Source organism: Lolium perenne, chromosome 5 (assembly GCF_019359855.2).
Source record: "Lolium perenne isolate Kyuss_39 chromosome 5, Kyuss_2.0, whole genome shotgun sequence".
NCBI lineage: Eukaryota > Viridiplantae > Streptophyta > Magnoliopsida > Poales > Poaceae > Lolium > Lolium perenne.
This window is the reverse complement of record NC_067248.2, coordinates 72253985-72264264: the sequence shown is the minus strand read 5'-3', so window position 1 is coordinate 72264264 and position 10280 is coordinate 72253985. Positions and strand designations below refer to the sequence as shown.

Genomic DNA, 10280 nt, shown 5'->3' with positions numbered 1-10280 from the left:
TACCTGCAATCATAGCCGCCAATGATGTACATACAATGATGCAAATTGTGTAGAATGATGATGGTTGTATCGTGTTTACCACTGTCATGACGCCAGCGCCGCTTACGGGGTTGTTAATAGCATGTTCGACCGCCGAGCAGAACTTCCTTGTCTCTTGTTTGATGTAGTTCCATCTTTTCCGGAGGGACTCTTCCGTCTGAGGGCTTGTGATATGGTAGGGCGGGTGCATCCTGGTCTCGTTGTACTGCTGCAAGACCTTGGCCCAATAGATGGCGGTCCTTCCAATAGTCCTACGAACGACCGGACATCAGACGCATGATACACGGCACTCGCACACATTGACAGAGCTCACGTACCGGGTCGTCCATCGTCGGGGCAGGCGGCGCCATTTCGTCGAACAGGATGCGGGGCTGCGGCATGCTCTCCTCCGGCACCTGGCGCGTCTTCTGTGTCGCGCCCGGGCAGGAGTCACCGCTTCTAGGCGTCCGGTTGAGGTCGGGAACCGCCGCCCCGGTCAACTTCACCGGCGGCAGGCCGGAGGCGAACCGCGACGCCGCGTGGCCCTGCAAGGGAGCGGGAGTTCCAGGGCGCAGCTGGGAACTTACCGAGCTGACCGACGAGGCCAGAGGCGCGACGCCGGCGATCCCCTCTCTCTTGACGAGCATGTAGCCCTCCGCTAAGGTCGGATGGAGGGCTACTTGCACGACGCCGGCTTTGATCTGGTGCCAGGCCTGCTGGTTGGCGGCCGCGGCAGTCTTCATCTTCTGGTTCTTGCGCCGCCCGCGACGCTTCGTGGCCTCCATGATTTTCTCCTCCAGGGAGAGCACCTTCTTTGTCACCTTCGGCTTTGCCTCCCGGCCGCCGCCGGTGGCGGCCCGCTTTGCTTCCGCCGGAGCTGCAACCTCCATTGTGGCTATGGTCGTGGCTACGGGGGAGTGTGGGGCGGCGGCGGGTGCGAGGGTTTGCTCCGCATCCATGGCGGTGGGTGCGACGGCGAGGACTTCCACCGCTTCTGGACTGCTCGCGCCGGTCTAGTTTGCAATTTCGCGCGGGGGAATGGCCAGTGGCGGGAATAATATCGGCCTCCAGCCACTGACGCGCAGGTCCTACGTCTTTTTCGGCGGACACTCCGCGCGACCGCCGAGCGTCCACGGAGACGCAAACCTGGCGCATATTTGGGCCAGGTTTGCGTCTCCGCGAATGACCCGGTCACTTTGCGTCTCCCCGCTGGAGCAACCCAGACACATTTCCGGTCACGCGGACGAAAACGGTCGCTCAGCGACCATTTGCGTCGCGTGGACCCTTAGATGGATGAAATAGTTTGGCTAGAGGGTTCTGTGCTGCTTTTCTTTCATAGATGAGTTATTTTTCTCAAAATCGCCTCGTCCCCCTCCAAAAAACAAAAAAACTGATCCGCCTCGATCTCAAATCGCACGAGTCACCATGAATATCGTCGTTTCGTCTCTCTCTCTCTCTCTCTTGTCGCCCAGCGCATAGCTAATCGGAGGATCCGGACTAAAACCTAAGAGCATCTCCACTCGTCCCCCCGACGAGGCCCCCGAGCGACGTTTTTTCCATCCGGACGGTGAAATTCGGCCCAGTCGCGCCCCCGGTTCCTCTTTTTCGTCCGGATTTGGCCCTTAATCCATCCGGCGAGCCCACGCCACCCCCGGCCCCCCGGGGCGCGCTCGGGGACTCCGGACGAAAGATTTTGGCGCGAAACGGCGTGTGGACCCGCGTAGTCAGCGACTGGAAAACCAAATCCTGTCGATTTTCCCTCCAATTTGCTTGCATATCCCCATTCCCTCCAATTTGCTTGCATATCCCCATTCTCTCCCGCCGAAATCCCCCAATCTCCTCGTCTTCCAGCTCCACTTCCTGGCGGCGTCTTCTCGTCCACCACCACTCTCCTCCTCGTCTTCTCGTCCACCACAATGCCGCCGAAGGCGCCGGCGAGGAAGATGCGGGCGAAGAAGACGAAGCCGCCGGGCATGTCGAACGCCGAGTGGGCGGCGGACGAGAAACGGCGCGAGGTGGAAACAAGCGCCAGGGCGGAGAGGGTGAAAAGAGCCGCCGCCAAGAGGTCGGCGGAGGCGGCCCAGGACGAACAAGCGAGGCTGATCAGCATGGCCTATAGCGGCGGCATGTTCCCCGGCCAATGGCCGACGCAAGGTACAACAAGTTCCCCGTCTTCATTCTCGCCTTCGCTGTACTCGCCGTCGCCGACTGCCGTGTTCCAAGAGGACGCCTACGTCCAACCGTCCAAGCCCACACCGTCGCCGCCCGAGCTTGACGTCGGCGGCGGCGGCCTGTTCGAGGGCACCTCGCCGGCCCTGCGATGAGGGCCGCTCACGTTCGGTGCGATGGCGGCGCCGAACGAAGAGGAGATCCACGAGATGATCACCTCCGGCTTGCGAGCCCGGGGTTCTTCATGACCGCTGCGAGCCCGGGGTTCTTCATGACCGCCGCCGCCGCGTGCCCGGGGTTCTTCACGCAAGAGGAGACGAGGGCGACGGCAGCTGTGGCGGCGCGCAACGAGCATCGGGAGGATGTTGCCGACGGAAGCCAAGCCGTCGAAGAAGAAGGCGAGGAAGAAGAAGAGCCAACTGAAGCCGCCGCCAACCTGTCGAAGGGGAAGAAGAAGAGGAAGAAGGACTCGCCGCCTGCCGAACCGCGTATCAAATGGACGCCGAAGGAAGAGGAGTGCCTCGCCGAAGCTTGGATGACCGTGTCCACGAACGGCATAATCGGGGCCAATCAGTCGTTCGACACATACTGGTTTCGAGTGAGGCAGGCGTACGAGGAACGCAAGCTCGTCGATCCCTACTTCAACAAGACGAACATGAACGTGTACCGGGGAGACAAGGCAATGGCCACCCATTGGGGGATCATGCAGACGGCGTGCAGCAAATGGCACGGCGTACAGGAGGAGATCGACAAACGGCCGATCAGCGGCCACGACTTGGAGCAAAGGGTATGCTCCGCCGGCCCTACACCACCGAGGTACATCGTCGTTAGCTGACCCGTATCGCCGTGCTCTTTTTTCCCCAGCTGCGCCGAGCTTTGGACATGTACACGGACGACACCGGCCTGCAGTTCAAGTTCCTCAACGTCTACGCCCGCCTCGAGAAGTGCGAGAAGTGGAAGGAAGTTCGCACGTCCCTCTCGAAAAGCAAGACCGAGCAGTACAACCCCGACGCTCCGCCGGCTTGCGCGGCGGAAGGGCGCCCTGAGCTCGGCCAGAAGAAGCAGAAAGAGCTCAAACGGACGGACAATCCCGCCGACAGGATGCAGGCGTCGATCGACAAGTGCTGGGCCGACTTGAGATCGCACGCCGACGGGAGGAACGACAAGTTCGACGGCAGGTGGCGGGAGATGCTCGCCAACCAAGGCGCCCGGATCGCCCTGCTGAAGACGACGGTGGCGGCGAAGAAGAGGAACACAGACTTGGCGTTCCTCATGGGCGGCGGCGACATGGAACTGATGGACGAGGAGACGAGGAATTGGTACCAGGGCCACCGCAACGACATCCTCCGAGCCACTACGTCGTCTCCGCCGGCTCCTACCTCGTCTACCTCACCATCTACCTCGTCGACTGCGGCTGCTTCGACGTCCACTGCCGCTGCTTCATCGTCGCCCGCCGCAGCCGCTTCGGCCACGGCGTGTGAGGAAACTGGTCCGTCGGACACCGCCGTGCCGGCCGGGACTGCCGACGAGCCTGTCTCCGTGTAATTTCCCTCCGATCGCCGATCTGTGGCTGATCCTTTTGCTCCTTTTGCCGATCAACTGGCCGTACTTGTAGCGCGGGACGGCGATTTGTTTGAATTTAAACTCTATCCGCCGAACTCCGGGTGGACGACTGGAAATATGGTACTCCCCACGCCTTAATTTCGTCCAATCCGGCGGTAGTTTCGTCCGGATTTGGTCGTGGGGAGCGCCAACGAGTGGGGATGCTCTAAGTTCGATCTGGTAAAATTCCTCTTCCAATCTCCAATTGTCCTTTATATAATTTTGCCACATGTTCGAGTCCGAAGAGACCTCTTCAAAAAAAGAAGAAGAGACCTCTTCGTGTGTCTATCTCAGGCATCGACTAACCTAGCACCCGGCCGGCACTTTTTTGTTTGCTTGCAAGAGCAGGGAGATGGTGATGGATTCCCTTACTCCGGCACCTGCTACTGAGGCTACCCTTGCTCCGGCACCTGCTGCCGAGGCATCTTCTCATCCACCACCTCCTCATGAGGAGGACTGGATGAAAGAAGAACGAGAGAAAGGTCGCGCACTCAAGCTATATCTGTAAGAGTTCTAATTCGTACCGCAAGATTATACCTAGCTATATTCATGCCGTCTGCTGGTCATATGGTATAATTTATTTTTATAGCTGTAGTAATTATTATAGATGTAGATTTATTTGCATTCCTAAGTCGGCATATGTTTGCAAAAAAGTTTCATAATTTAGCACTTCTATGGAATTTGCAGTCTGTTGGTGATCGCAGTGCATCATACCCTCATGGCCCTTGTACCATGCCAACTGCCTGCATCTACATTAGGTCTTGTGAGGGATTCCATGCTATTCTTTCCGTGGATCATCCCCCTCCAACAAATTTAGAAATCCCTTTCCCTTTTTTTGGCAAGCATATGTAAATGTAATATAAATGTACATATATCTATGACTTAAGTATATGAGTTCTGTCGATCTAAACATTTTTCTTCTCTATAAAAACATCTCATGAGAGCAAGTGATATCACTAATTATTTGAAGGACCATTGCAGGTCCCAGTTGGATCCCGATGAATGCTTACGATCTGTGCAGTCAACGCTAGCGGAGATGGCGAAAGATTCTCAAATGTATGGGATTTCTTCTTAATTTCACGTCCAGTTAAATGTTCAGTATTTCTTTCTTTGATTTCCCATCAGTTGGGCTTAGTTTTATGCAACAGATATCTATTGGAACCTATTCAATCTGTAAAGTCAATGTTGACTAAGACGATAGTTATCCTCAATACGGGATTTCTTCTTAATTTCACATCCAGTTAAATGTCTAATATTCTTTTCTTTTGGATGCCACAACGTTATTTTTATTTCTTGTTGGTTGGGTTACATCTGTGGAACATATATACTTGAGCAGAGAACTGTTAGGACAATAGCCACTCAGATTCTGACTTGTATATGCAATTGAAACCCCTTGTTTTCACCACTAGTGTCTACAAGGTTGGAAGATACGGCGAGGGATATTTTTTCCCAACATGGATGGCAGCGTGATTTGCGGATTGATCCTCCACCGCCTTAGGCTCTTTTTTAAAACCTCCTTTATAGTGAGCATGTCGTGGACTTCAGTTTTTTATGCTTGTAATATGTGGTTTGGAACAGCTGTGTCCATCCTAGTTATGCAGAGGCCGGGTGTAATGTTTTTTTTATAAAAGTAATAAAGAGTCCATTATCGAAAAAGTGTCCCTCGCTGGCCTAATGCAGGTGTCTCACGTGTGTGCAACCAGCTCATGCATATACGGATGCTCTTTGTAGGTACTTGCATGGCCTGCAGAACACATAATCCAGGCGTTGTCTCAGAAACGACAGTTTGCCATTATGCTCAAAGTGGTGGAAAACATTGGATTGCATAGGTTTTGTGAACAGTTGTACAAGGCTTGCTATTTATTGCACACCTAGCGGTAACAGAAAATGAAAACATTTCGAGTGCAATTATTATGTGTTTATTTCTCATTAGGTTATGTTCTACATGATTATCAGTTTTATCATCTTACAGCACATATGTATTCTATATGTTCAATAGGATACTTTAATGCCATGCTACTAAGCAACATTAGTTTGTACCTTTTGCAATATAGCGGTAGCATGCACCGTGAAGTATATAGTCATTTTAGAGGATTTTATTGCACTTTAAAAGAAACTTTTGTGATTGCAAATAAGCCTCTTCAATTTACTATGAGGTTGGCTGCACCAGTAGTGCAGCAAACATGGCCCAATTAAGACAGGGAACAATGATTACATTTGGCAAACAAGGGGCGTCTTGACCACGTTGTTTCAGTGGTAGTGTAACACCGAAGGCCCAACGTTTACAATGACGGCTCGGAGATGGAGCCATTACTTGTCTTAGAGATAATAAAGTTTGAATGTGTTTTTCTCTGATCAAGCCATGTAGAAGAAACCCACGTGCATTGATGGTAAGTTTGATAGTGTTGATTTGGTAGGACCTCCCCTATAGGAAAAATTAGAACATGGGAAGAAGTTTGATCCATGGGAGACTTCATAACATGGATAACTACATACATCAAATTAGCTAAATGTTGGCAATTAAATTTGTTAAATAGGAACCAATCCCCCAAAACTACATGATAAAAGCTAAAATATTTTCAATCACTGGATTAAACTATGGTATAGCCTGCACTTATAAAGAATTATGTACCTTGTACAAATTGATGAAGCTTCTCATTGTGCGTTGATATATATGAAATAACCTCCATCAGTTGACTGACTTTTTATTTCACATGCCAGTGCTCAAACTTTGGTATGCATTACCGACCACTGATATGCATAATGCAAGTGTTTTCTTAATTATACTCTGTTGTGATGCAGGGATACCAAGTCTGCTAAACAAGCTGTGGAGAAAAGATGGATGGATACTGTTACGACTACTGACCCAGATATCTTGAAAGCACGCTATCTCTTTGAAAGACTTGTGGAGAAGAGAGAAACAATTGAGAATGGAATGAAATGGATGCGAAAAGAGGTTCTTCAAGCTTTCAGATCCTATATATCATTAGCTGGTTATAATAAAGTATGTCTAATGTTCACTCTAAAATTTCATTGGACATTTTTTTTTCATATGGCTGTTTACTTTTTAGTAAATTATAAGCTTCTCATGACCCTACAAGTAAAAAAAAACTTTCCATAACCCGCTATGTTTGAATCTGAGAATTCTCCTAATAAATGTTTAATGTTTCAGAATTTTGAGTATGATTTTGTGAGGCTTGACTTCCAGTGTCTCATATATGGCACCTTATCAAAATCATACCATCACTACAATTTTACTATGAGGACAAGACTGTCTCGGTCAAAGCCATGGACCTACCAGCAGTTCTTTGCTGAAGTCAAGCCCACAGAGAATGGAACAGAATACTTTTGCTGCCCACTGCAGGCTAGTGAAGATGGTAGTTATCTTTTTTCCATTGCCACTATCTCTGATTTCTTGATGTACTCTCTTAAATTTATATGTCATTAAATACATTTAAATTATTCTTAAAGGTCATTGCTTTGGATGCCGGAAGGTTGGTATTTCTCTGAGACACCCCGAGAGTGGCGGCTACGAGAAGGGTCATCCAGGCTCTGGATTTACATTTGACACTGATAGTGAGGGTAATGATTGACGACTAGGTATGTAGTAATATTTTGCTATCTAAGTTCATCACTGTGATCTTAACTTTTTTGTTTACTTGTTATACAAAATATATATTTGAAATGTAAGTGCATGGAACCTTTGATGACCAATCTAAATATCGTTTTGTGCAAATTACTCCTTTGTACACGATGAGATAAATTTATTTTTTGAGCTGAAAACTGTAGGGGAGGCCCCGACAGTAAAATTTTATTAAAAGAGATAAAATATGTACAAGAGGAGAAGAAAGGAGGGAATGTACAAAAGGGCCTAGCTCTGGGCATAACCCAAAGAGAACTACAAAGCGTCTAGCCAAGCTAAGAGAGGGTTTGTTTGGTCATCCTTCATTCTGTAAGAGAGAAGGAAGAGGTCCCTCTTAAAAGAAAAGGACCAAGCTCTAATAGAAGGTGTTACATTGTCAAAAATAAAAGCATTCCGTTGCTTCCATAAATTCCAGGTGGCAGTGGCAAACACTTCAAAGAAGAAAGGCTTCCTAAAAATTCCTCGTGCAGTAGCAATCATCCAGAGAGTTCCATGTTGTCTTCAAGAGTGATGCTAATGGATTGCCAACAGAATTTACTGAAGTTACAACTCCAGAAGAGATGGTCCCTGGTTTCTAACAACCCATCATCGCAGAGACGGCATATTCCGTTGTCATTGAGTGAAAAACTTTTCCTTATAAGCATATCCTTGGTGTTTAGGCGGTCGTTAGCGAGAAGCCAGAAGAAAGATTTAATCTTGGGGGTGCACTTTGATTTCCAGATCCATGAAGGGGCCTGAATGTGTTCGAAGGTTAGCTTATAAACCTTGTTGGCGGAGAAATGAGTGCCCCAACTATAAAACCATAGGTCTTTTCCATCAGCGTTCCGAGTGGATCTGGTCTGGTGTATAAGGTGATTGAACTCATGAAACTCCTCCAAGGCTTGGGCGGACAACGGGAGATGGAAAGCATCAATAGGGTCGTCCAATTCAAGAATATTCTTCACAGAAGCTAGCTTATTAATAGCGAAGGAGTGTAGCCTAGGGAACCTTGCCATGAGGACATCTGAAGCCCAATTGTCGCTCCAAAAGAGTGCAGTGTCACCAGTAGCAATCGCGCATGAGGCAATCTTCTTGAACTTTGAACAAAGCTTGACAATGTCCCTCCACCAAAAAGAGCTTGAAATGTTAGAGGCTTGTGGAGTGGAATTATTATAGCTCTTCCAAATTAGATGGACCCAGGGAATGTTCTCCTTAATGAAAAATTTGTGTAAAAATTTAATAAGAAGAGCCTCATTGTGGGATGCAAGGTTTACTGATACCCAGACCACCTTTAGGCCAACCACTCATATTTTAGGCCACCCACTCATATTTTATATGCTAGCGATCCCAGAATGAATGAGGCAAGACAATGACGTTGGTATTATGTGATATTGCAGTGGATTTCCTTATGTGGGTGCTTCATCGAGCTCGCTTCTCCACTGGAATCACGTCGGCGCAACATGATGGATGAGTTTTAGGTCTGGACTTTGATGCTATATATGATTCGTGAATATGCTGTGTTTTTGTGTAACATGTCGTATGACTTTTTGGTCTTTCTAGTTATTGCCAACTTTATACATCAAACAAATGGGTGCTTGTGATTTTCTACCTATGTAAGGTCCATTTCTCCTGAACCCTCCTTAACTTTCACTGTCATACCTCTTGAATTCTACTTTTACTGTTCCTTGACACACTTAATTCTAGGATTCCTGCTATATCTTTTTCACAGAAACAGAGGTCGATATTGTCATTGTGGGCAGTTTATGAAGGTAGGTAAATAATTCTTTGCGGCCTCGACAGGTTTGATCTGCAACAATACTACAGCACGATACCCCTACAGTGTCTTGCCATTTGTAGCCACTGGTAGTCCATCATCAAACAGTACGATGCAAACTGAAAGGACCCAGATCACAATTGAACTTGCGTTTCAAAAAAAAAAGTGCCTGTCTTCAGCACGAAGAACATATAAACCCGCTTTGCACTGATGGTCGTACATGGCTTCTGATGCCCCGCTGGTGAGGCCTTGACCCCTCCGACAGGTTTTCGCAGTGCAGAGGTGGAGAAGAGTGCTAGAGAGCAGCTATGGTCCTCGGTTTTGGTAGTTTTTTTTAGATGGGGTTTTGGGATCGGAAACATTAATAATTGGATTAAGGAGCATGTAGTATTTCTTATATTTCAGTCCTTACATTAGTCAATTGCTGAGATCATTATTTTCCCTACACACCCCATTAACGTAAAAGTTGACTGCACACGAAACTCATGTTTTTTGTGACATTGACCAGAGCAGCAGCATATGTAGCTTTGATTGGATCCCTGGGCTGCATGTTTTTTGGAATCAAATATGAGATTCCAAATTGTTCTAGTCAACAATAAATGGTAATTGCCTAGGGCATAGAGTTGATCAATCTTAGCAATCAGAATAAGCTCACCATCTCCCGTTAGGTGGCATAGGTGGTGACGTGGTGTCATCGTTCAACAAGTTCTTCGATTTCTATCTAGTTCAGAGTCTGTGTGTGATGCATGTGATGAAGCTAAAAACCATCAACTTCCATATCGCCGTTGTACTAGTGAATATAGTGTTCGTTTAGATCTCATTTATATTTAGATGTGTTGGTTCTAGCCACAGTTAAATTATAAATACCATGTCACTTTCATTGAGGAGTTTAGCACATTCACGTGTGGATCTACCTCCTTAAAAACAAATCTGATGAGTTTGAGAATTTTTAACAACTTAAAAAACCTGCTGAAAAGATTGTTACATTGCTAATATAGTAGTGGTGAATACCAAATGTCAAGTTTGTTCTGATGTGTTGGCACCATGTTTTGGTCACTCCTCCCATTTCCTTTTGGTCTATGCCAGAGCCGCTGT

The 10280-nt window shown here is 47.9% G+C and overlaps 1 protein-coding gene and 1 long non-coding RNA gene across 2 annotated transcripts; both read left to right on the top strand.

The window, feature by feature from the left end:
* The first annotated feature begins 2452 nt into the window (after positions 1 to 2452).
* Positions 2453 to 3888, top strand: LOC127299435 (uncharacterized). Its single transcript, XM_051329399.2, has 2 exons — positions 2453 to 2974; positions 3052 to 3888. The coding sequence occupies exons 1-2, from the start codon at positions 2459 to 2461 to the stop codon at positions 3730 to 3732; spliced, it is 1197 nt and encodes a 398-aa protein (XP_051185359.2). The 5' UTR covers positions 2453 to 2458; the 3' UTR covers positions 3733 to 3888.
* A 3079-nt stretch (positions 3889 to 6967) lies between these two features.
* On the top strand, positions 6968 to 8995 carry LOC127304705 (uncharacterized). Its single transcript, XR_011745959.1, has 3 exons — positions 6968 to 7166; positions 7261 to 7389; positions 8809 to 8995. It is a non-coding gene; the product is annotated as an uncharacterized lncRNA (long non-coding RNA).
* Positions 8996 to 10280: the final 1285 nt, after the last annotated feature.